The 27,333-nt window shown below is 40.8% G+C and overlaps 1 protein-coding gene across 2 annotated transcripts in view; it reads right to left on the bottom strand.

Moving 5' to 3' along the window:
- Positions 1 to 5,973: 5,973 nt before the first annotated feature.
- HELQ (helicase, POLQ like) overlaps positions 5,974 to 27,333 on the bottom strand; it is a 51,111-nt gene continuing 29,751 nt past the window's right edge. For both annotated transcript variants that reach the window (XM_082264170.1, XM_082264171.1), the window contains 10 exons: positions 26,631 to 26,870; positions 24,816 to 24,957; positions 18,885 to 18,989; positions 16,335 to 16,548; positions 16,090 to 16,247; positions 13,958 to 14,056; positions 12,267 to 12,440; positions 11,433 to 11,546; positions 9,819 to 9,953; positions 5,974 to 6,169 (listed from right to left, as the gene is read on the bottom strand). In XM_082264170.1, coding sequence (XP_082120296.1) covers positions 6,062 to 6,169; positions 9,819 to 9,953; positions 11,433 to 11,546; positions 12,267 to 12,440; positions 13,958 to 14,056; positions 16,090 to 16,247; positions 16,335 to 16,548; positions 18,885 to 18,989; positions 24,816 to 24,957; positions 26,631 to 26,870 — 1,489 coding nt within the window. In that variant the 3' untranslated portion in view covers positions 5,974 to 6,061. The remainder of the gene's footprint in view (positions 6,170 to 9,818; positions 9,954 to 11,432; positions 11,547 to 12,266; positions 12,441 to 13,957; positions 14,057 to 16,089; positions 16,248 to 16,334; positions 16,549 to 18,884; positions 18,990 to 24,815; positions 24,958 to 26,630; positions 26,871 to 27,333) is intronic.

Below are 27,333 nucleotides of genomic sequence, written 5' to 3'. Positions count from 1 at the left end.
CCCTTTGAAACCCCCTGCAGGGTCTTTGGAGGGCTTCGCCTTATCGCCCGCCCCAGCGGAACGAAAAAACGTTTTATGAGCGGAAAAGGAAGGTCCTCGTCTGTTACGAGGTCCTTTACCCTTAGCAGTCTGTGGCAAAAAAGTGCTCTTGCCCCCAGTGAGATCCTTTATAATCTCATCCAAGGTGGCCCCAAACAGGCGATTCCCTTGAAAGGGGAGATTAGCCAAAGCTTTTTTGGAACCTTGATCCGCCGACCAGCACTTTAACCACAACACGCGTCTGAGGACCACTGCTGAAACCGATGCACGCCCTAACAATGGAGTGGCGTCCAGGGCGGCGTCACAGATGAACTGTAGCCCCTGTATCATCTGCTCCAGCAAATCTGATACTGCCGGGGGGATACTTCTCCCCTCTATGTCAGGGCGTAACAATTTGGTCCATTCTGTCAAAGTTTGTGAAACTAAACCAATGGCAACCACTGGCCTAAAGGCTGACCCTATCAGGGAAAAAATGGAGCGGGATTCCGCTTCCACCTTACGATCCACCGGATCCCTAAAGGACGGAGCGTCCTCCAACGGGATAACAGTGGCTTTATTTAGTCTGGAAATCGGTGAGTCCACCACTGGTGGTACCGTCCATTTTTTAAGGAGGGATTCCTCAAACGGATAGCGCCTAGCAATGCGTTTGGAAATAGCAGGGGTTCATTTCGGACGACCCCATTCTTCTTTAACCACCTCAATACTGGGCACTTAAACCCCCTTCCTTCCCAGGCCAATTTTCAGCTTTTAGCGCTGTTGCATTTTGAATGATAATTGCGCGGTCATGCAACACTACCTAAACCAAATTTGTGTCATTTTTTCCCCACAAATAGAGCTTTTTTTTGGTGGTATTTGATCACCGCCAGGTTTTTTCTTTTTTGGTGCACAAATAAAAAAAGACCGAAAAGTTTGAAAAAAAAAAAAAAGTTTTTTTGTTTAGGTTATAAAATTTTGTAAATAGATATGTTTTTTCCTGCACTGATGACGCCGCACTGACAGGCACTGATGAGGAGACACTGATGGGGTGGCACTGATATGCAGCACTGATGGGCACTGATAGGTAGCACTGATATGCAGCACTGATGGGCACTGATAGATAGCACTGATATGCAGCATTGGTGGGCACTGATAGGCAGCGCTGATGGGCACTGATAGGCGGCACTGATAGGTGGAACTGATGGGCGGCACTGATCGGCACTGATAGGCAGCACTGGTGGGCAATAATGGGCACTGGTGGGCAGCACTAATAGGGGGGCACCACTGACAGGCTCTCTGAGCCCTGTTTGCCATCCCTGGTGGTCATGGGTGGGCATCCCTGGTGGCTCTAGTGGCACCCCCTCCCCCCAGGGCTGCACTGGTAATCAATCATCTGATTACCAGCACAGACCCCCCCCTGTGATCAGTGAGTAATTAGAAATACTCACTGATCACCCCGACTGCAGTATCGATCCTCTGCTCTTCTCCTCACTGACAGGATCTGTCAGGAGGAGAAGAGATCGAAGCCGTTACAACGGCTGTATTGACATTACATGACGGCTGTGATTGGACACAGCCGTCATGTGATCAGGAGGACCAATCACAGGGCCCTCCTGCCGAGGCTTGTTGCTCTGTGTCCTAGGGACACAGGTACATCGAGATCGCGCCGCTGCGCGTGCCCGCAGCGGCGCGATCTCTCTCCTTCTGAAGGACGTTCCGGAACGTCCGATCAGAAGGAGGAAGCTCCCACCCGGCCGTATATTTACAATGGCCCGGGTGGGAGGTGGTTAATTAGATTACCAAAACATTTGGGCAAGGGAAAAACCTTCGCCATTTTGGTAGGCTTGCTAGTACCAAAAGGAATTTCAGTATCAGCTACCTCTGCCGGTGTAACCTCAAGACTTAAGGTTTCCCGGACAGACACAACTAGTGCATCCACCAACGCTTCTTCTTGTGCTATGGCGGAGGCAGAAACGTCCTCCTCACTGTCTGAGACAGCAGCCCCAGAAGAGGGACCTGCAGCTGCAGTGACAAGCTCAGAATCCGTATCTGAAGTGTCAGATGAAATAGGGGTAGGTGGGGGTCGCTTTCTTGCCCCCCGTCCCTGACAGGCCACCTCCACCCGGGATACAAAAGACTCCAAAACCGCTGACAATGCATCAATCCTAAGTGGGGCACTGGAGGGTCCTGCGGCCACCTCGAGGGGATCAGGTGGGGATACATGTGTGGCAGGGTCCATGATTAATCCAAAACACTTGCCAGCAAACAAAAATTGCAAAAGAAAAAAACTTTTTTTTTTTGTAATCCCCCAGCGCAACAGCGCCCCTCAGTGTTACCTGCTACGGACCCCCACAGAGAGAGAGAGAGAGAGACCCCAAGGGCTCACCACCTGATGCACAGAAGCTTCTACCAAACTGCTCTCAGCGCTGTCCTTTACAGACAGGAAGTCTTGTGGATCGTTTTCCCGGGTAAAGAAGGCGGCTCCGCCCCTTTACACGCCTTCCGGCGCTGCCCCTGCTACTCGAGGTAGCTGGGCGTCTCCAAAATGGCTGCCCCCATGCAGGAGACACGAGGCTACGCCAAGATGGCGGCCCCGCGCGACCTGCGGGAGGATGGCGGTGGCCTGCGCCTGTGGAAAGCTGGCGGCGGCCTTCTAAAACGAGCGGCCTGCGGGAGGTGTGTGGTCTGCGGGAGGATGGCGGCGGCGGATGGCGGTAGTCCAGGTAACTGCAACCTTATGCATAAGGTAGGATCATATCACCCTCTTACATGGCCATCCTAAATAGTAATGCCAGCCCCTGACCTCAGTCATGGTCCCTTTACAGTGCCCACTCTTTACAGTGACTATCCGATAGTCAGCTCCCAAACATAGCCTCCTGGTTCTTATTCACCAAATCACACTCAAGAGGGAGATCTGTGACACATGTTATAGGATAGAGGGGGGACCCAGGATCAAGAGGGTCCGACCATCCACAGAGGGGCCCGTGTCTATTCCCAAAACCCGACAGGGGAGAGGGGGAACATACTACTCACCATACCGGAACCGGCGGGCACCCACTCCTAACAGAACCCCTCTCCACCGAGGTGGGGGGGCTGTCAACCAATACGGACGCCGCGACTCAGTTTCCAACTGGTCGTCGGCGTCCCGGCGAGACGTTTAACTCGCAGGGCCAGTCCCCGTCCAGTGGGACTATGTTGCGGCCGACCCAGCGCGGAGCTAGGGCCTGCACGTGCTCGTAGGCTGACTGGGGTGACCACTGGATCTTAACATCCAGCCCGTAACCCAGTTCCAGCAAAATTGTTGAAATGTGTCGCGGCCGATCCAGCGCGGAGCTGGAATCTGCACGCGCTTGTAGGCCGGCTGGGGTGACCACTGGACCTCAAAATCCAGCCCGTCGCCCAGATCCGGCATAATTGCTTGAAGATCTCACAGGAACAACTGGAGAAAAAAAAGCTGCCTAAAAAAGAAAAAGTGTTTCTAAAAAAATCTTGCCAGGACCAAAGATCCCAGCAAGGAACTTAGGTCTTTACTCCTGACTAGACAGAAAAAAACTGACATCCTGTAGCAGAGAGAGAGAGGATATACCCTCTGGGACTGCCCCTATGGTGTGGCCAGAACGTTTTCTTCTGCCTAATGTCCTACTCCTGTAGAGGGCAGTATAACCCAATTTGATATTAATCAAAGAGGACTGCGTCTGTCAATGAGCGACAGAGAAAGCACGGTGAGGACTTCACTAGGTCTAAAATAAGGTATGTAATGAAATTTGAAAGGTTTTATTTAAAAATGTCATTAGCATGTTGAGGGTGGAGGAAGAGCCCAAGGAAGGCAAACTATAATATTAAACTTCAGCTTTAATTATGTTGTATAATATGACATCATGATTTTTTTCTGGTACACTTGTAAAGTTACTCACGGGTCTGCTTTAAAATACTTAAGCCATCCACCAGACTGGAAAAGCTGTTTTTGCTGGTATATCAAATTTTGCTAAAAATACCCTTTCCCCAACCTCCACCATTTATAGCTAAATGAGAATGGCTGTATTGCCCGATGACATAGATTGGGACAAGATACTAGCTCTAGCAAGAATGTAACAAGATCTTGTCGAGATAATACCGCTGTCCTATGAATTTACATAAATTAGACCCAACCAACACTGACACATGTTGGAGCTGTTTGGAAGCTGTGGACACTATGTTCCACTACTAGGGCACATGCCCCAAGATCATTTCCTTCTATGATAAGATACTGAGACATCACTAAAAGCTGGTAGGGGATGTGATCCCAAATACACCTCAATTTAATCATATTGATAATTTTGTGTACTTATAAACAAATAAAAGATGACGTTTTATAATGACTGGGTGATCACTACACACACTGGAGTAATCCTGACCCTCCTTCACTGGCCGAATGGGCATGCATAGTGGAAAATATAGTCATGAAGAACACATGATTGCTTGGGAAAAGGAGAAGATGGAGTCATTTAGGTTTATGTGGACAGTGTGATCTCATTTCTGTTACTCTTTGGATTTTGAGCCCTTAATATCTTGAAAGTCTGGATGGTTTACCCTGCAGGTTCTCCCCTTTTTTTTGAGAGTAGAAAGAGTGTTCCACTTTCTAGATACCCCCCTTTTCTATGTGCGTATGTGAGTATATACATGTTTGTATATAGCAAAAGGGCAGAAAAAGGAATGCAAAAAAGGAGAATAAAAGAAGCCCCCCCCTTTTTTTTTTATCCTCTTCTTCTTCATCTCTTCCATCCTAAAATGTTTCCATTGATGGCTATCAAATTTTACTCATTCTTCACCTGGAGAAAACTGCACTCAATCGACCAAACAGTTACAGGATTTGAATCCCATGCACTCACCTTCATTAGAATGGGTGGAGAAGTAAATCTCACAAGAGGATGGTTTATGGGCCTAAAGCTTCAATGGAGGAGAGTATTACATATTCGAGTACTGTATCCAGTAGCATGGACAGCTCTGCCAAAATGTATCCTGATTCAGAGGCGACTCGGTCTGGCCAAGACACAATGAAAATTCTCCGTTCCTGAGAAGTGGACCATTATTGGGGCCAGAACCTGATCTTACACCCACTGAAAAATGTGTATAATCTTTTAATGTATTACTTTGAGACAGATTTTATGTAGGAAAATTGCCTTTTTCTAAAAAGTTTTTGTTGGATAAAGGTAGCTGGACTGTGGACATTCCAGTGCTGGTTAAAGCATTTTTTTTTTTGGAAAGGTAAAATCCCAGATCTGCATTTGCTTTTAGTGATTTTATAAAAAAAAATGCAGCCAATGTCTACTGGAAGGAAAGTATAAAAAAAAAATCACAGCAGGAATGAGGCCTGCGAAACTAGAGGCAAAACAGTGGCAATAAAATCAAAGGTACTCACAGATAATAACTGTCTGCTGTAAAGAAGTAGAATAGGATGGCAAATATAACAGACCTCAGCAGACACATTGGACATGGTTCATAATTAGGTGACCAATGCATAGTCTTTTCAGCTGTTTGTCATTCAGGATTGTAAATAATTGTTTTTTCTATGGACTCAGGAAGCAAGATGCATTTAGTGTGAATATGAAAACATTTACCAAACCCTGGAGCAAAAATATTTTAAATGTGGCCTTTGGAACACCAGGCAAACTCTGTGTGTTTAGGGCAATGTCAGGAAGTTTCTTAGGGTTATCTACATTGCTGCTTTTCCATAAGCTCACAAAACCACAATGTCACATAAAAGTGAAAATGTAGACATATATGAATTGTAGCATATAAATGATAACAGACGTACAGAGGTCACGGAAGGTCATTTTTCATTGTGAAATGGAAAATGCTCCAACTACTGAAAATTCATTTGAAGGACTTACCTCTTTAACACAATTATAAGCATGTTCTAATGGAATTTGCAGCTCATAAGTGAATAAAACAGATCCCAAAACTGTACAAGTTATTAAAAAAATAAAGTAGATTTGGTTTATTACAGTCTGAATTCATTTAGTCAATGAGTTAATATAACATAAAATTATGTCCAGCAGTAAATATATTAAATTGTCTGAACATTTTCTGTAACAAGCGACGGGAGGTCTGCAGGTAGACGAAGAAGTTCTTCCACTTCCTCTTGGAGAGCTTCAGCTTTTTCACTCAGTAACATCTTAAGAAAGAAGAAAAGACCAGAATATTATACATTCATTTAACACCACAAATTAACTGCCTGGAATAGTACTTAAAATTGGAAGTCTATCTAATTTTAAATCTGCTCCCACCTGCTCCTAACTCCTATTCTAAGTACCCTATAGAGGAAAGAGGTGAATGCTTGTCTATTCTCAGGGTGATCCGCACCAGCTTCAGAGGATATGAGGGACAGCAGTCTATGGGTGTAACGCTCCTGCGTTTTCTGAACAATGTGGATTTGCAGCTGCAGAAATACTCCACTCAGTAGTCATGTAGAGAAACGCTGAGATACCAATCCCAACTCCCAAGACTCATCACTGTGGATAGTCTCTGATTCAGCATACAAATATACACACTCAATAAGATGTTCCTGGAGTGATCTATGTATATAGTAGTATAGTGGTGATAGGCTGAAGAGACAGGTTTAAGTAGAGACAATAGTTGACAGACACTTGAGAGGAATGTTCTTCAGAATGAGATGGTAACAGGTAGGATGCAGATAGGTTAGCAATCATGTATGGTAGTAGATGATAGGATAGCAGATGACATACAGGAGAGACTAACCCAGTGCAAGGATAGATGTTAGTAGGCTCAAGAGCTAGCAATCTAGATAGTGCAGATGATAGTAACAGTCCTTAGTATGCAGAGCTAGATAGTGTAAGCTTTAGTATGAAGGTTTATGGAGGATTCCCCTGCGGGGTACTTATCACTAGTAGCAAGCAGTAGTAGAGAGGTTCGGTATGAGCGGGTGATCCGGTAGCGGGATACAGGGATCAGCAGCGAGGTTCCGACAGTGAGGTATGCTTGCAAGCATGTGAGCTTCAAGGCAGGTTATGCGGCGTTGAACGAACAATGTTAGTGAGACCGCCGGCGGTTGAAATAGCCGCTCCTGCGGCGCTCAATGATGACAGCATCGGTCTTAAAGGTGTATGCGCACCTTACCAAAAGAGAATGGTGGGGCGCATACACTAAGGAAAGTGGAATTAGGGTACCAAAGGTAACAGAACATTACAATGGGTGACTTCACTGCCTGGGCATTCCAGACATTGTCACTGCTCTCTCCTCTCCCCTGAAGGTGGCCACTGGGGAGATCACGTGACCTGACCAGAGTACCCTTAGACTAGGTAAGTATATGCATTTTTCTTTTACAGAGTAGTTAGTATAGGATCTCTGAAATTTAGCACAGCATTTTTTACTACTGTATGTATTTATTAATGTGATTTATTATTGTGTTGGCTGTATTTATTTATTATTGTTAAAACATTGCTGTTATAATGTTCAGCTTCGGAAATGCCCATGCCGTCGAACACTGCTGCATTCAAAAATAAGTGAAATGATTGTGAAAAACGAATTAGCGCAATCAAATTAATAAAAACAATTATATGAGTTACTGCATTATACAAGAAGTTGCTCGCTAAAACACCCTTTGGTGATTCACCCACCGCATAAAACAATATAGTGCAGCGCAACTTAAATCTTTCAAAAGTAAATTATACATAGTGCAAAAGTGCAATATAGTGCAGCATAATTTAAATCTTTTAGACAGTTTGTTAAACATAAAATGCAAAACAGTCCACTGTAAAGACAATCTCCAAAGTCCAATATCTCTGTTCAAAATAAGTTCATGCTTTAGTACTCATCCTCCACCAGGTGAATAACCTGCTCACCCTAAGACCAAAATAAGACCGCGTATGACATGTGATACCCCAGGCTTCATTGTACAGAGACACCCTCCCACTCTCTGGATAGCGGTTTCCTCCAACTCCAACACAACAGCTCACATATCCATAGCTGTGCCATTTCTCTTTTCTTGGTGAAAGGAATTGTCATCTCAGAAATGTTCTTTGCTCCTCGTATCTCTGCAGGCTGCACGGAGTATCACATGTCTTACGCGGTCTTATTTTGGTCTTAAAGCGGAGTTCCACCCTGGGAATACTTTTTTTAATAAAAATACCCCTGGGACAGTCAGGGCTAGTACATTGCACAATGGATAGCCTCTGATCTGTCCCGGGTTGCACTTACCTTTTAGGAGAAATACTTACCTTGAAAAAGTATTGTCCAGCGCTGCCATCTCAGGTGTGGGCAGCTTGAAGCCAGCGCGATCCTCTTCTGTGTCCTCTTCCGTCTTCTTCGGTCCCACGATGCACTGCACCGGCCCCGCCGTCACTTCCGGTGCGCGCGCGTCATCCCTCCACAGCTTCTGGGCATGCCCAGAAGCTGTTTAGAAGGGAATGACGCGCGCGCACCGAAACTGACGTCTGGGCCGGTGCAGGCGCATTGATTCCTGGGAGCGATGACGTTCAGCTCCCAGGAATCATTGCAAAGCCAGGAAGTGACGACGGGCCGTGGCCGCCGAGGGGAGGAAGAAGGAAGTAAGGTAAGTATATTTTCTTCTATACGAGGTAAGTAAAAAAAAAAAAGAATTGCGATTATCCATTTGTTTTTCAGGTGACCCGGAGCGAGAAGATGGCGGTAAGTATAAATTTAGGGTGAAACTCCGCTTTTTTAAGGTGACAACTAAAAACAAATACTTGAAGTTCTACTATACCTGTAAGAAGGGAGCTTCTCCACAATACAATACATAAAAAAAAACAAAAAAAACAAAAACAAATGGATAGCAGCTCAACCTTCCCTCACCTATATCAATGAGTAACTAATATGTGTTGTTTTTTTTATGTTTTTTTTTTTTATTTTATGGTCTAAAGGTGAGCAGGTTTTTCACCTGGTGGAGGATGAGCGCTAAAGCATCAACTTATTTTAAAGACACTTGGGTGATTGATTTGTACCAAAATGAACAAAGATATTGGACTTTGGAGACTGTCTCTTTACAGTAGTTTTGCATTCTATGTTTAATGAACTGTCTGAAAGATTTTATTTGCGCTGTACTATATTGCACTTAATGCAATTTGAAATATTCAAAGCATAACTCCGTTTATGTTGAGAAAAAACATTCCCCTCTGGGTGATCTTTGTACATTACAAGGATTATAACAACCTTTGTTCAAGATTCCAACTTTTGTTATTCTGAAGAAATGACTGTTTGTTCCTCTGTGCTGAGTTAGTCTAATGGGAGTGGTTTCATAATTATAAATCAGCTGTGGCAGCTGCAGAGCACTAAAGAGGAAATCTGTTGGGTCTGCATCCCTTTAGACGTGTTCCTATTGAGAGCATCTCACCAAAAATGACATTTTTGTTGCAGGGGGTGCCTGAAATCTGACTTGTATCTTAGTGCAGACTTCTGGGAAAATTTATGAGCCAATCACACAAGCAGGAAATGATGTTTCCGGGGTGTGGTCAGAACACATTCTATGTACAGGATAACTGCAGGTAGCCATATTGCATTGCATTTTCAGAAAATTACAGCGGCTGCAGATTGAAAATGAAAGGTGATTTTAAATAACATTCAATTACAATATGATTTGTGTCACAATTGTATACACTATATTATTCTTTCTTTATTTATTTTTTCCCCACGAAACAAGGAGATCCCCTTTAAGTTGTACTGCACTATATTTACTATAAAACCCAAAAATAAACTATGATTTATAAACACTCTATCTGCAACAAGATATATTCTTAACATTTAAATATGTATCAATTTCATGCATAAGCAAGCATAACACTTCTCACCTTGGCTGAGCTAATAATCTGGTTTGCCTGGCGTTTTGACAAATGTTCAATGCTTTTAACCATCACTTTTGGATCAGCATTAGCCAGATGTGCAAGAGTAGTGTAACCTGCATTGTAAAGTTGTTTGGCCCGGGCCTATTTAACAAAAAAACATGACATTATTACTAAATAAAATTTAACATAACATGCAGGAGAAACCATTTCTCAGTGTTCTAACATTTAGAGAAAGAAAGTAATTACTAATACTAACAAAAAACATTGATATATTATGAAAAGTGATATGATATACACATATACAGTTCAAAGTACAGAAGACAAGGAAGATATGGACGGCTGCACTCCAACAATCCACTTTATTTGGTATAAACATTAAAACCAAATAACAGATGAAACAAGTACAGTGGGGGATAAGCAGGTAGACGCGTTTCGCGCTGGAGTCAGCGCTTAATCATTACCAAGTGGACCGAGTAACAAACAGCATTTTTAAAGTTTAATGACAGCTATCTTTCCTTTACAGACAATGGGTCCACCTCCTACTGCACTGAGCCAGGTTTAGAGTAAATGCTGGATTCAAAACTCTGTACAAGATGTTGTCACACACATGCTGTGTACAGTTGACATCTTACTTGAGGAGTTGTGAAGGGATTATTGGAGGCTACTCACCTGGAGCAGCGATACAGAGTGTTGACAGTTCAAAGTACACCCGTCCTTACAGCACACCTCACAAAATGAGAGCATGAATGAAATAGGTGCAATAATATACAAACTCTATGTTGAGCTGTAGCCCACCTCTCTTGAACATTGTTGCTGGTCCCCCAGTATGATGCATGACCTTACCTTTAGGAGGATCAGAGGACAAAAGGGGTTGTAGTATAGCTTTACTTGATGCACTCAAGGCAAGATTTGTATAATTGAATTCCCCAGAACATTATGTAGGTTATTATTACTGTCTGACCACCATTATCATTATGTTGTATTAAAAGAAATGTATGGCTTTTGAAACAAAAAAAACAAACAATCATACTCGCTTAAATAGCTGCAGCACTGATCCCAGCTGCAGCTGTCCCACACCACCTCTAAGACTGGGAACTGTGCAATCAAAAGGCTGCCGATCACTCAGTTCTCGATCTTCAGCCTGCAGAGAGCTTGTGACTGTCAGTCACCGGCTCTCTGCTCGGCCCCTTCACTAGGCTGTGGAGGGGCGGGAACGGATGGCTAAGTCTTTCAGCACTTAGCCAAGAGGCTGATCTAGCTGCTGCTCCAGGCATCCGATCCGAAAAGATCCGCTGAAAACAGACAGATGGCGTTACTTTCGCAATCTGTCCAGCAGGTCGGATCAGATGAAAAAGGACAGGCTGTCCATTTTCATCCGATCTCCCTAAAGAAGAGAGCGGGACTCTGACAGGTCTGTCTCTGCACAGTGAGCAGAGACGGACTCGTCATCCGCCTGCTCAGCAGGGATCAGTGGAGCGATCCCCGCTGAGCAAGCAGAGTCTGTGAAAACTGATCCGCCCCGAGTGAAAGGGGCCTTAGAATACTTGTTATTGTAGCAGCACCAGAAAGATTCTTAATGTTTTTTTTTAATGACTGCTGAATGCAAACATTTTTACTTACCTCCAAAACACCAGCCACTTCCATTAGGGGTATCAGTTCTGATTTTACACAGTAACTCAATTTTTTGGTGACATCCAGAAGAAGGGCCTTATATGCCCAAAATTCATCCAATTCCTTTATTGAGGACAAAACAGAAACAACTCTTTAATAATTATAAAATAAAACAAATGTGCATGCAATATTTCCAAAGGCAGAACATGAGTATTTTATAAAAACAGGAAGAAAGCAGAATGCATTGCTTTAAAGTGGAACTAAACTTTGGAAAATACTCACCTTCCAGGGTTGCATCCTTTGTCGCCTGCTGGCATGTTCTACTAGGCTGGTCGCCGGGTTTTAACCTCTTGGAGAATTTCAGTGAAAAGCCCATGCAGCATGCAGTGGACACACAGCAAAGATCTCTGTGGCTTTTGGACAAGTGGCAGACTTGTAAAACAAAGGACCTCAATTTTCAGGATAACTGTACTGAAAAAGGCAGTTCTCCTTTAAAGCAACCCATTCTTTTGCAAAGGTTTACAGAAAATCTCCAATACAGTGTGTCTTCCAAAACACAGAAATTTGACTTTGAGAAGGAAAAAGAACCTTTTTGTCTGGCATTTTGGGGAAAAGAGAAGGCCAGTATTTCTAACAGTTAATGGAGCAGATTATGAAGCTACCACTATGTTTACATGCTGGGTTAATTGAAAAATTCACTTTAAGATTAAAAAAATATGACCCTTTTTGACAAATCTTGATTTTTGCTGTAACATGAAGATGATGGGGGTCAGACATTAGTGTTTGTGTCAAGTTCAGACAGATGGTGGTTTCATGGTGATGCTACCAAGTTTATTGACTTACCTCACAGAAATGTAGAACACAAGAGGAGAAAGAGGCAGATGAATTCAGCAAATTCTGAATAAACCCTCGAGGCATGTTAAATTTTCCCGACACACACCAGATGTCCAAATCTTTCATCAAGGCATACAGTATGAATGACAAGTAAAGACGATTCACTGCTCTGTCGTCTACACTCTACAATCAGAAGATATTACAAAACAGGATGTCTTATGGCTTTCTGGTATTTTCTTTAAATGTACAGACAAAACATTCACTACAAGGCCGGTCTTTACAGACAATAAGACGCTACTAAAAACATATGATGTGGATGTGAGGAGCAACACTTTTCAGGGAAATACTGTGAACAAAAAATGAACCTTACAAACAGATATTTTCTTTTCAATAGCATTTACTGGATTTCAAAAAGTGCAATACATATTACGTATCATAGTTATCCGAAGTGAAGTATCGCATGACAAATTCAGCCAATATAAAATTTTACCACAATTTGGACCAAGTGACATCTTTTTTGTGTTTGTTACCATTACATCTCTGCTTTTATCAAAGTTTTATTGCAATCCTGAATAAGGCTAGGTTTACACTTAGGTGGTTGCTGCTGCACCTGTTCCGGCACCCGCAGAGAAAATGTGTGGCGGGTACCAATAATCTGAATGGCACTCCCACACACTGGAAACCGCACTGAAATATGCAGTTTTCCTGTGGCTGTGTTTTCTGAAAAGGTGAAGGGACCTTTTCCCTGTGTTTTTAGTGGATACAGCAGCCTATACAAATAAATGGGCTGCTGTGCATAACCAAACACAGCCACAGGGAAACCAACTATATGTGAACCAAGCCTAGACCTTTATCATAAACTAAATGGTGTCTGCATTTTGAATATAATAACATTTCTGACGTTATATATTACTTCAAGTAATCTATTCAATACTCCAATTAGCTGACCGAATCCTGATTAAAAAAAAAAGAGGATTAAACCCCAAGTGCAGTCAATACACAATTCAGCAATAGGATGTCTCCCTTGTGCTGTTAGCTGAAATTCTCCTCTATTCATGCCTGGGCAGGCATACTTGGGCACACTTAATGAGTGCCTTTCACTGCTCCCTCAGTTCTATTAACTACTGTTCCAATTGAAAATTATGAAGTGGGGTGGGGCATACCAATGGAGGTGAATTTCAAATTTCAGCTACAGAAGAGACAGCAGCACAATGGACACATGCTACTGACTGTAAGTAATGCTGCTTGAGCTGATTTTTGTTTTTTAGCTTGACTGCAGTTAACCTTTATGTATATTAGGAAAGACAACGAGCCTTACAGTGGGGACCCACCCCCCTTCCTTCTTTAGAAATGGGCATCACTAGGTGTGTAGCTAAACAAGTACACTTACATATATATATGTACATGCACCTTTTTCCTTATTGGTTAACCTTTTCATGTTGCCCATGTGCCGACTCCCACCCATGCAACCATTTTCAAAATTAACAGCATCAGCGGCAGGCTTCTTCTTCTTTGCTCCTTGTGCCAGCCCATCGATGACGTTTGCTCTTCAGCTTGCTGTATTATAAAACTGTGCATGTGTAATAGACTACATAAGGTAAGGCAAACTATGTAAGTAACCTAACATAAGTAGAGCATTTTAATTGAGATAGAATAATTTAAAGTACACAACCACATAACTGCCAATAAAAAAAAAGTACCTTTTTTACACTTTGGCCTGAAACCTTGCGTGCAAGAAAACTTTCTGGCACCCCTACATTTCCAGCAACTTTCTGATCCACTGGATCAAGCAGATTAAACTGAAAAAAAAAATACAATATTATTATTTTATAAATAATATTATGATGAGATAGAGTGCGCTTAAAGTGGAACCAAAGGCATTTTATAAAAACTTGTGACCAGGCAGGCTTTTTAATGCATAAGAGGCATTCAATGTCTCTACACCTACCTGCTTGCTCGCAGTGCCCTGAGGCATATAAACTGAGCTGTGCATGCGCAGCTCAGCTTACACAACAAGCACTGTCCCTGTGTGTTTAAGTCCCTGTGTCAGTTACATTATCCTGCACTGGCCAATGAAGATGCTGGCAATGGTGAGATAGGTATAGTGACTTTAGTTCTGCTTTAATTCTAAATTCTATAGCAAGAACAATGTTTAGAAAGCAGATTAATAAAAAAATGTTGACAGAAAAACAAAATTGAAATTGTGAAAAAAAAAATATTCTTAAAAACACAGAAACCTATACAATCCCTTTTTATACTGTACGTACACAAAGACATTCGATGCCTGAGCTACATAAGGCTGCCCAAAGACAGAAAGATCTTTTATGAATAGGATAGGTGATAAAGAAACTATACTACCTTTTTTGCGTGGTAAACTGCATGTAACACACCGTAAGGACTCATTCCCACAGGCGCTGACACCCATAGTCCATGAACGAGTGCCTTGTTTAAGCGGCTTCAGCCACCAGGTGCTGCCTGCAAGTAGCCTATTTACGTCTATGGGGACAGAGCAGACATGTCAATAGAGAGACCTGTCGATAGGAGCAGAGAGCGGACTGAGGGAGCTGAATTTATCAGTCTTCTCCTTCTCCTTTCACTGTCCAGTCACAGGCTGGAGAAGGGACGAGATTTTTTTTAATTGCAGACAGGCGTGTGCTATAAGGCAGAGCTGTGTAAATCTCAGAATTGGATTGGGAAAAATACATTTTCTTTGCCAGGTAAAACAGCTTCCTTATATGCATTTCATGTGTTTAGCCATTTGCCTGGAGTTCAGCTTTAACCACTTGTTACATGAATGAATACAAAGCTTCCTCTGATTGCCTGAGGCAGAAGAGGTGATGTCATCTGCTGACCTCAGCCAGTCAGAAGAAGCTTTGAATTCATTCACAGAATGCAAAGCTTAAAGCTTCCTATGAATGGCTGAGCAGTGCTCAGCCCAATTTGATTTTGTTCTGGGAGCAGGATGGGAAGTCCTGCTGCCAAACACAGCACTGTACACTGTATGTATCGGATGCTACATACAGTTTATACAGGGTGCCCAGCAAGTGCATCTGTTAATGAAGGAAAGTTTGTGCCCAAACAATTTAAAGTCACAGTAAACAGAGAGCTTTAAACCTGAATTCCAGGTATGCATGTTTTTGTGCATAGTTATAATGGTCCAGCTTAGACCAATATAAGTATGCATGATCCATACCTAGCCGCCCAATGCCAATGCAAGCTGGAAATAACTGTAGTAAGTACCGCTCTACACAGGCACCATTCAGAGAACACTTAGCATTTTGTTCATGAATGCAAGCATTCTCTGATTAGACAAGGTGGCGATTGTGATGTCACCTCCCAGCCTTTCCACCGCAGAGAACATTTTGCATACATTAAGAAAATGCAATGTCTTCTTTAAATCGTGCCCATACAGAGCGAGTAGGTGATGTACTGTTTTCGCTATGCAGAAGGGCAGCTACTCGGCACAATACTCTGAAGCTAGTGACAATCACTGTAGTATCTACTACAAGGATTTTCACTTTCATGGGGATCCCACAAGTATAGATCATGCATAGTTACACTGATCCAAGCTTGAACAATGTATCTATGCAAAAAAAAATCATACCCAGAATTCATTTTTGACAAAATGATAGGTTTTAATATGTATGTTATGCACGCCAGAGCACACAATATAATATACTGACCCTCATGAATTTTTACAAAATATATAGTGCAAAAAACTCGGTTTTCTTTTTGCAATATTTAGTATCTTGCCTTGACGTCTGATCAGTTCAGGTTCTCGGATAAACTGCACATTTTTACAAAATATAGGCTTAATTTTGTTATATTTCACCTGTCTAAAGTAAATCATCCAGTCTGGGTTACACTGTGCTACCATATCGTATGGTGTCACCAAGTACAGAAGATGAAGGTGGCTCTTTAGTACTAGGCCTTCTAGTCCTTTTAGGAGATCACTGTACAGCACATCACTGTAATATAAATCAATGGAACCTACAAAGACAATATAAACATTAAAGACAAATAACTGCTGTTATGGATATTAAAGAATTGCCCATATGAAGTAACACGTTGGGTTACCTTTATAAGTTGCTTGGCCTAATCTTGTAACCTCAAACACAAGATGATCTGACTCGGGGGAACTTTTGCCGCATATAAGGCCTTTGCTTGCTAGTGCTTCCAATGATTCCTTTGTTATGTCCCACAGTGATTTATCTTTACATAAATGTTTTTGTTGTACACTGAATAAAGTATAACACGCAAAGCTGTAGATCTCCTCAGCTGTTCTTGCAATCTAAAAGAACCGAACATAAAATAACAGTAATGTGAAATCTGCAATCGTGTTCATATTGGGAACTTTATAGAACATGTAATACTTCTGGTACAGTGTGCACATTTCACAGCAAAACATCTCTACCCAATGAAACTTTCACCAATCTTAAGAAGATCTATCATTAAATAAGACTTCCTCCTCAACTGCCTGGACATCCCAGAAATCATTCCTAAGCATTTAATCATATAACTGGCTGTGAGGAGATCATAGAGCAGAATTATTGGGGTTGCCACTGATGGTAGAGAGGCATGACAATGGTTTGGGGAAATGTAATAAAAGGGTTGTCCCATTTATGAGTTTTAATGGTATTTGGACAGGCTATCTGGACTATAGGCTGGTTTCTTTGGTTTGTGACTCACATATTCTGGAATTGAAGTGCCACACCTTTAGTTTCAAAAGTATATTTTAATGTATACCGCACCGAATATGGATAAACAGCTGTGAAACAAGGTGTGTTTGGTAAAGCACACAGTTTGGCAGCAGCTGGCTTCAGAATCCAGCTGCTTACAGACTGTGTGCTTTGTGTTCATCCATCTCAGCTTAGTATAAATAATCGTTCATTCATTTAGAAATCCTGATGAAGGGGGTATTTTGTGGACCCTCAAAATATTTTGCATTTGTGACTCTTGTCTTTTAGCACATCTATGGAATACGTATCTGGACTTTGAAAGTAATAGTATATGACAACCAGACAAAGAGATATCATTGCAAAAGTTGGGGATTACACTGAGAAGTTTGACAAATTATTGCTATAATAAATGTGTAAAAGAAAAAAATATATTTTCACTCATTTCACTGCAGATAACGCAAACACATTCACAAATATATACATAAATGAAGCCATCACAAAACATTAGCACTATATATATATATATATATATATATATATATATATATATATATATATACACACACACACACACACACACACACACACACACACACACACATATATATATATATATATATATATATATAAACACATACATACAGTATTTCACAAAAGTGGGTACACCCCTTACATTTTTGTTAATTTTTTATATCTTTTCATATGATAACACTGAAGAAATGACACTTTGCTACAATGTAAAGTAGTGAGTGTACAGCTTGTATAACAGTGTAAATTTGAGTCCCCTCAAAATAACTCAACACACAGCCATTAATGTCTAAACGCCTGGAAACAAAAGTGAGTACACCCCTAAGTGAAAATGTCAAAATTGGGCCCAATTAGCCATTTTCCCTCCCCGATGTCATGAGACTCGTTAGTGTTAGAAGGTCTCAGGTGTGAATGGGAAATAGGTGTGTTAAATTTGGTGTTATCGCTCTCACTCTCTCATACTGGTCACTAGAAGTTCAACATGGCGCTTCATGGCAAAGAACTCTTTGAGGATCTGAAAAAAGGAATTGCTGTTCTACATAAAGATGGTCTAGGCCAGTGATGGCAAACTTTGGCACTCCAGATGTTTTGGAAACTACATTTCCCATGATTATCATGCACTCTGCAGTATAGTTGACCATTATGGGAAATGTAGTTCCAAAACATCTGGGGTGCCAAGGTTCGCCGTCACTGGCCTAGGCTATAAGAAATTTGCCAAGACCCACTTTGGGGTGTACTCACTTTTGTTGCCAGCGGTTTAGGCATTATTGGCTATGCGTTGAGTTATTTTGAGGGGACAGCAAATTTACACTGTTATACAAGCTGTACACTCACTACTTTACATTGTTGCAAAGTGTCATTTCTTCAGTGTTGTCACATGAAAAGATATAATAAAAAATCTACAAAAATGTGAGGGGTGTACTCGCTTTTGTGAAACACTGTACATACGCACGCGCACACACACTGTAATATACATAACTTTAATATTGAAATACTGAAAACAGAATATGTGAATTTGTAAATGTAGGTAAATTTCAAAAGCCAAATTTAAAAATCGAATGCATTAAAGTGATTTTTTTTTATAATCAAGAGAGTGGAGAACGGTTGGAACCCCTGTTAGGCTTTTATTGCTGTCTGTGTTCTTGTTTGGAAAGATTTTTTCCAGTTCTGAAAGCACTTGATGAAAATGACAGGAAGTCTCCCAGAAGTGTGGAGAAATCCCTGCTTTTACAGCTTTCTCCAGAACAGATGTCCCCTTTAGGACACTCTCCACCACCTCTTGTTCCAGAGCAAATAACAAATTTTAAACATTCGTTCATTTTCTGTTATTGTGACAACTGAAATAATGGCCGGTTATTAACCTTTACTATGGAAATGCAATCTATATCAATGCTAAATAGAAAAATAAAAAAAATATTACCTTTAGTCCAATTAGTGAAAGCAGTAAGCTCTGAAATCCTTTTCCGTCGTCATACATGAGGTTACTATAACAGTTCTCTAGTGGCTTGCTAACCAATTCCTGAACCTAAAATAGGTATGTAGAAAGCAAAGGAAAAGAAGCATAGCATTAAGTAAAAAACAAATATAATTCAGATATTTTATTACAAGCAAACATTACACTGTTTATGTTAATGACCAGCACAAACAACTTTTACCTGGACTTTAAAACAGTAGATATCAATATAGATAATTACACAAGAGAAAGGTCTATTTTTTTATTATTATACCTTTGGGCTCCCTTCATACCATGGTGTTCCGGATGGCGGGCAGAATTGTCGCAATTCTGCCCGTGATCATGAATTGCCGCAAAACGCAGGATGCACTTGCAATCTCCATTACTTTAATTGGCACCTCAAACACAGCATGATTTTGCAGTGATTGTCGCCCGACGAGTCGCAGTAAAATTGCACAAACAAAATCACAGGATGCCTGTCGTCCAAAAAAAGTTCTCACGATTCTGTTTGTGTGATTTTACCACGATTCGACGGATCACAAGCGCGTACCACATTTTTTCGCCGATCGCGGACAGAATTGCGATGATTCTGCCCGCAATCCGGAATGCCATGGTGTGAAGGGAGCCTAAAAGGAAGACCATTTAACCCGTTTAGTCCTAAAAGTCGCAAACATTTTTGGTTCAGACCTGTTAGCGTTTAACTGTAATGAGGGGGGATTGGTTGCATGCTCCATGCAGGGCCATGTGTTACTGGCAAGGGGATGCACAGGTGTTGCATGCATCCCCACTGATGTGTATTGGGACATGTGGCTGTACACACACAGCTGCTGTGTCCCAATGTGAAATCTGTGTGGGTGAGGACATTCGGAGACTCACACCCACAGGGATGTCACATTGGGACACAACGGCTATGTCCATGCAGCCACATGTCCCAATAGACATCTATGGGACTGCTGGCATGGGGATGCATGTTACACCTACACATCCCTGTGCCGGGAAAAGACAGCCTGCATGGGGAATGTAGTTAATTGCCTTGTGTGAACAGGGTCATATAGCACTTTGTTGCCTTTCAATTTACAGATAATGGGAATTAACCAAAACTGGAGAAGCCAGGATCAATTGTGCATTATTATACAGGATTTATATAGCGCCAACAGTTTGCGAAGCGCTTAATAAAATGAAGGCAGACATTACAGTTACACTACAATTTGGAACAAAAGGAATCAGAGGGCCCTGCTCATTAGAGCTTACAATCTAAAAGATAGCAACCAACCAGCTTCTAGCTTTTATTTTCAAAACCTATACCTAAAGTCTGGGAACATGTGAATGAGGCCTAAGTTCCAGGTTTTTATTTTGGTTAAGGGGTTCACTCAGGTTTTTCCATAGATGACATTAAAATACTTTATATTAGATTTGATAGACCTTAATCCATATTACATACTAATGGGCAGGTTCACCAAGTATGCAGGAAAAGTGCAAGGATTGGCACAACTTCTGAAGAATCTAGGGAAGGCTTACAGTGAATTTTGCCATTTGAATTGGTACCAAGTACAGTCTGATTAAAAAAATGTATTGTTTGGCTTTTTAGCATATTTGTTTTGATAGCATCATTTTCTCTTTATTCAGATCTGTTACGTTATATTTTAGTTCCACTCTTTACTTAGTTTTAGTTGAGGTGGAGTGGGGGGGGGGGGGGATTAGAACATCTGTCAGGGTTTGTCTGCTAACTGTGTCCCTGTTAGGGAGATTCACCCCCTCTATTTGTCCTGTTTACCAATATCATTGAAAGTGAAATAAAATTCAAAATTTTGGGTTGTCCCCAGGACAGGAATAGAGGGGAAACTTACATTGGGGACTATAGATCGGGTGACCCTGGTGACAACCAGAGATTTCCTCACTTTTGGGGGATTTCTTCTCACTTCCCGTTTCGGCTATAGGACAGGAAGTAAGAATAAATTTCCTCAATGGGATACAGATGTCAAAAATAAAGTTGACAGGGGTTCGTCATATTCCTCAAACAAAGGAAGTGGATCTACCACTTGTTCTTGAATAAAGTGTCTAGCACATTTTGCTCCCTGACTGGTTATACATAGGCACACATTCTGGGTCCAACTATTTGATCCTATATGCCTTACATAGTATGGATATTTCGAGAGCGTTTTTCTCCTCAATATATTTATTCCAAATATTTATTTAATTTATATATATATTTTCAGATTGTGCTGGTTCCCAATGTGCTGTTGCATCATTTTTTGAGCGATATCTGTGAAGCCCTCTATAATCGTTTATTTATGACTATTCTGTCTCTGGTCCCTTCCTCCCCATTGCCCTTGTGTGCTGGCGTTAGAACCATGCCTCAGCCCCGGGTTAGGCTTCTCCTGGATCAGCTTGGGTCTTTCTACATTAGTCTGGATTGCTCTTGGATTCATGACACCGCATAAGTTAGTGTCTATTCCATCGTATTCCCTATTATAGTTCATATGATTACAATTATTTAATCCACATTCTCATTTATAGACACAATATAATGCTCCTGATGAGTGGACGGAGGTCCACGAAACGCGTCGAGCCGACATTTACTCAGACAACCCTACCCAAGGCCTCTTATAATGAGCCGACGACTCAGACAATCCTATCCGATCTTTTTTATGCTAAGATTATGTATTTTTAGCTAATATAGCCTCATATGAAATCTGTTTTTTTAATTAATGATTTTGGTTATGCTATCCATGTATTTATTCCCATTTATATGACCTGTGTATGTATTATGTATCAATATCTTTTAATAATATCCAGACATATTATGTTATATATTACAAATGATTAATCAGATACTCGATTTTGTGCCAGCTCTCCATGGGTCCCCATTATCTGGGTTTATATAAAGTTTGTTTTTTACATTATACATTTGTGCAACTATGGAGGATTTGTTTTCACAATAAAATCGTTTATTTATTATTAAGGATTTTGAAAAGTTATTATTATATGTAATACACAGATTATATATGATTTACAATACTTTATATACAGTGATAGCTTCCGTGTCTAGCTGTACTCATTTAAAGTCCCATATTTCTTTCCCCTCTTTGCCATATTTAACTAGGGATGGAGATAGCTAGACACTCTATTCAAGAACAAGTGGCAGATCCACTTCCTTTGTTTGTCCTACTATTTTTGGGTGGAAGACACCCGTTTTTGTAGGTCTGCCACGTTTGTCTCTTGTATAGATATAAATACATATTCCTTTCATGTAATACTCTTTATATAATTAATTAACATTTACCAATATTATTTTTTGCCAAATATAGTATTTCCCGTTGTTGTTCTGAATATTCAATATATTTTGGACAATTAGTCTTCTTCTTCTTTCCAAATTGAATAACTATATTTAATATATAATATGCCTGAGCCCTTCAATATCCAGTCTGAATGCGATGGATCCGAGCTGTTTCGGGCTTCCTACCCGGGGCTGCGATGGGCGGCCAGCCGCCTCCCCCCTGTGCTCGTCTCTGCTTTGGCATCCGAGTTGGGGGGCGGGTTGTCACGCCCCCCATCGGCGCCATGTTTTAGTTGCATGATGCGTGACGCCTCACGGCGTCGCGTTACCATGACAACTCTCTTCCATCTTGTGTGACATCAGTGGGCGGCTTGCTCCTACCGGTGTCCGGTCTGACAGACCGGATATGGGAGGTGCTTCAGCCGCCTACATATACTGACGCCCAGCATGGCGCTGGCGTGGATTCACTCCCATTACCTCGGACACATGGTGTGATCGGACCTGTTCATCATTATTGGCTTCATTATCCTCTGGTATTTCTTTTTTTTTTTTATATGACCTTACCTCATCACTGAACACTTACTGCTCATTTGAACCTTCTGTCACTCTATGTATGCACTGTTTTGTATTATGCTGTTAGCACTATTTCTTTGGCACTTCCCTTGTTCAGAGCAGTCATGTTTGTTCATTTTCACTTCTATTGCCTGTTGAGTTTGCTCTACTTCCACTGCTTCCCAACAAGCATTGCACCCATTCACTCCCTCTCTGCATGGACCTTTCACTCTGGGGTTTAACTTCTTACACACCTTCCTTGAGCTTATGGCCATGGGTATATGTTTGTTGGTATTGGTTCCCAACCTATGCCTCATCACTATATGTTCTTTGACATTTTCACCAAACTTACACTCTCTTTTTGGGCCATTGCTATGTTTTTTTGCACTATATGCATATTTTCTTCTCTGACACATTTTGCTCCCTGACTGGTTATACATAGGCACACATTCTGGGTCCAACTATTTGATCCTATATGCCTTACATAGTATGGATATTTCGAGAGTGTTTTTCTCCTCAATATATTTATTCCAAATATTTATTTAATTTATATATATATTTTCAGATTGTGCTGGTTCCCAATGTGCCGTTGCCATCATTGTTTGAGCGATATCTGTGAAGCCCTCTATAATCGTTTATCTATGACTATACTGTCTCTGGTCCCTTCCTCCCCATTGCCCTTGTGTGCTGGCGTTAGAACCATGCCTCAGCCCCAGGTTAGGCTTCTGCTGGATCAGTTTGGGTCTTTCTACATTAGTCTGGATTGCTCTTGGATTCATGACACCGCATAAGTTAGTGTCTATTCCATCTTATTCCCTATTATAGTTCATATGATTACAATTATTTAATCCACATTCTCATTTATAGACACAATATAATGCTCCTGATGAGTGGACGGAGGTCCACGAAACGCGTCGAGCCAACATTTACTCAGAGAACCCTACCCAAGGCCTCTTATAATGAGCCAACGACGACTCAGACAATCCTATCCGATCTTTTTTATGCTAAGATTATGTATTTTTAGCTAATATAGCCTCATATGAAATCTGTTTTTTAATTAATGATTTTGGTTATGCTATCCATGTATTTATTCTCATTTATATGACCTGTGTATGTATTATGTATCAATATCTTTTAATAATATCCAGACATATTATGTTATATATTACAAATGATTAATCAGATACTCGATTTTGTGGCAGCTCTCCATGGGTCCCCATTATCTGGGTTTATATAAAGTTTGTTTTTTACATTATATATTTGTGCACCTTTCACAATAAAATCGATTATTAAGGATTTTGAAAAGTTATTATTACATGTAATACATGGATTATCTATGATTTACAATACTTTATATACAGTGATAGCTTCCGTGTTTAGCTGTACTCATTTAAAGTCCCATATTTCTTTCCCCTCTTTGCCATAGTTATATTCCTCCCTTATACTATCTAAAATTAAAAAAAAGGTTTTGCCCTTAGTTTTACTTTAAATATGGTGTTGGCATGGGAAATAATTTGCCTCCTGTGAATATAGTTTTTTGTGCTGGTAACCTTGTTTGATAACTTCTGATATATGAATATCTGTATCGCTGAATCAACAACCCAAAAGCATATGCAAAGCCTGAAGGGATAAACTATACCAGTATTGTTGATTTTTGTAGGTCTTTAATATTTTATCCTCTAAGTTTTCTTACTAGTACAAGAACATATAAAAAAAATATAATGTATTACAGGTATTCCATTGTTATGTTGTACCTTTTATGCTGCATTTTGTATAAAATCTTATTTCCGTGTACTACTTTACTAAAGCATTACTCTTAAAAAAAACAAAACACTTAGTACAGCCAAATTTTTTTTGAATAGAGTAGGGAAGGGTTAGTTTTTGCTATCTGTATGGATTTCTCCCCACTTTCTGGCTTGGTGACAATGATAATCTGGGCGATAAAAAAGGAATAGACTGGACTCTAAAGCTATCCATAGATAAGAAACCGAAGATCTAAATATGTGAAAGGTGGTGTAAAAGATAAGCTTTACAGTGCTGACTGGTGTTTTAAAATAATTAGGATTTACCATTTGTTTCTCTTTGTCCTGTATGATAAGGATGCTCTCCCCAGCACTGTCAATTCCAGCCCGGCCGGCCCTGCCAATCATCTGTTTATATTGTGCCCTCTTCAGGAAATCTTTGGCAACATATGGTGCCCGTAAAATAACCCTGCAGAGGGAAAATCAAAGCTAAGTCATTATTACTGTAAAAAAAAAAAAAAAATTATAATATATATATATTATATACCGTACTTGGTTCAGCATGACAGTTTTCCTATTGTTATAGCAGGTTCAAGATTTCAGCAGCACAATTGTCACTTTTTCAACTCTTAGGCTGGCCATGCATGTTCAATCCTCATGTACAATTTTTCTTTAGATTTTACCAAAAAACATATAATAGGAGGTCAAAGCTAAACAACTTTCAATTGTATCCAATTAGGTAGGCATTACATAGTTTAAAGGTAAATCTAAAGGAAAACTGTACAAGGGAATTCAATATGTATGGCCATCCTAAGAATGAGATCCAAACTAATAAGGGCTTAGTAATGAAGCAATGCAAAAGGCAATTGGCTAGGTGGGTAACCCACAGCATTCAGAAGAGTCACATTTGTAAAAGATGAAGGCTGTTTGGTTGCTGTAGGCACAATGCACATATGTTTTACACATTGTACTGTAATAAACAAGGATGATAAAAAGCACTATTAACCCTGTCATAGGAAAAGTATATGGGGGCTGCCATCGCTCCTCTCAGAAAAAGTAAGTTCCCTGACTGTTGATGATGTTTTGGCTTATCTTCGACTCTATGATTTTACAGCATGCTTGGTCTGGATGTGTGTTACAAAACTATTAATGCCAGACACAGGCAGGCAGCCAGTATTTTCACAGGATCACAAATGCCACTGATGAACAGCTTGTGGGCCCTTTCCATTATTCCACTGCCACCTTAGAATTTTCTGTTTCACTATTGTGAGTATAATTTTATGAAAAGAAAATTTGTTCATGGTATTAACCTGAAAATGATTGGTCACGGTCTCTGGAATGGATAGAGACACTACAGAATACACATAATTTACCCAATCTTACCTTCAGGTTACTTTAACAGAAGTAAATATCAAAATCTTGCATATATACTCAAACTAAGTCAAAGAGGAGGACCATAGAGATGGAACCAGTGTTCTGGTGTTTATTGAGAAATACCTGAAAATGAATAAACCAGGGCTCAAAAATTCAAGTGCTAGCCAGGCCTTAAGAGTCACTCACCACCAGTTGCCCCACCCAACTTCTACCTTGCATCGCCCCTAATTCCACCCAAAAATACACCCTCATATATTATCTCATGAAATTACACTGTTAAATGTTTTATGCAGAAGTTTCAAAAATAAATATTAACAACAACAACAACTTTAACAATATTAACATAAAGCATATCAGTGGCCATCAGTGCAGCTTCATCAGTGCCCATCAATGCAGCTTCATCAGTGCCCATCAATACAGCAGGGATCACAGGGAGGAATCGGGAGGATTGCCGGCCGCATCACAGAGAGCAGGGATCTCCGGCTGTGACACAGCTTGAATATGAAACGCCGACCGCTGTCAAACAAAGTCCCACCTCCTGGACCGGCATTGGACCAGTGTGCTGTCTATCACAGGAGTCGGTCCAGGACGAGGGACTTTGTTTGACAGAGGCCAGCCTTTCATATACAAGCTATGTGACAGAGGATGATCCCCGTTCTGTGTGATCCGGCCGGTAATCCTCCTGACAATTTCCTGACTGATCGCTTCTGGCAGAAGCGGTGCGGCCTTTTCTTTTGAGGGCTGGAATAAACTGTTTAACAAACCAACCTTCTAGCTGGCAGATTGACTCCTGCTGCAAGAGTGGAAGTGCATGTAAGGAGACAGAGGACTCCAGCTGAATAGGCTTCTTCCACCAACTTCCTCTCATCACTAGTCAGTCCACTGTGATGGTAAGCGATGCCAAAAGGAACTGTTCTCTTCAGCACAGAGCACAATGTTCCATTGCCTGTGTTCTTCAGGTTTTCAAGCAGGAATTTCTTCTCAGGTTCTCTGTAATCTAAGTATGCTCTTAAGCATACAAAAGTGAATGTGCCATTTTCAGTATCATTTTATGACATTCTGAGTAAAATATATTGCTACACAGAATTATAAATTAAATTAAAGGGAAAGATTAGTCTAATGTTTTAAGATACACATGCAACAGAGATCCACTAGCTGTAAATCTTACTAAAATAAGTTAATGCTTTAGAAACTTTATTTCTATGTATAATTTGTAATTATTTTAATACATGGAAGAAACCATATATGCTCATTACAGACAGCCCCTGCTCCCTGCTCTGCCAACATACACAGTGGTTCTGCTTTAGTGTTCCTTCTCATTATGCAGTTCTATGATTCAACTGACACATTTTAAACATTGAGTTTTCTGTGTGACTCAAATATTGAAGTTTAAGTTTTAAATTAAACAGGTTATGTAGGTCCAATGTTCTATTCAATAAAGTGCAAGAATGCACAACATACTTGATCATTA

This window comes from Pelophylax lessonae (assembly GCF_965119305.1).
Source record: "Pelophylax lessonae genome assembly, chromosome: 1".
Taxonomy (NCBI): Eukaryota; Metazoa; Chordata; class Amphibia; order Anura; family Ranidae; genus Pelophylax; species Pelophylax lessonae.
The sequence above is the reverse complement of the archived record's forward strand: the minus strand, read 5'-3'. Positions and strand labels throughout refer to the sequence as shown.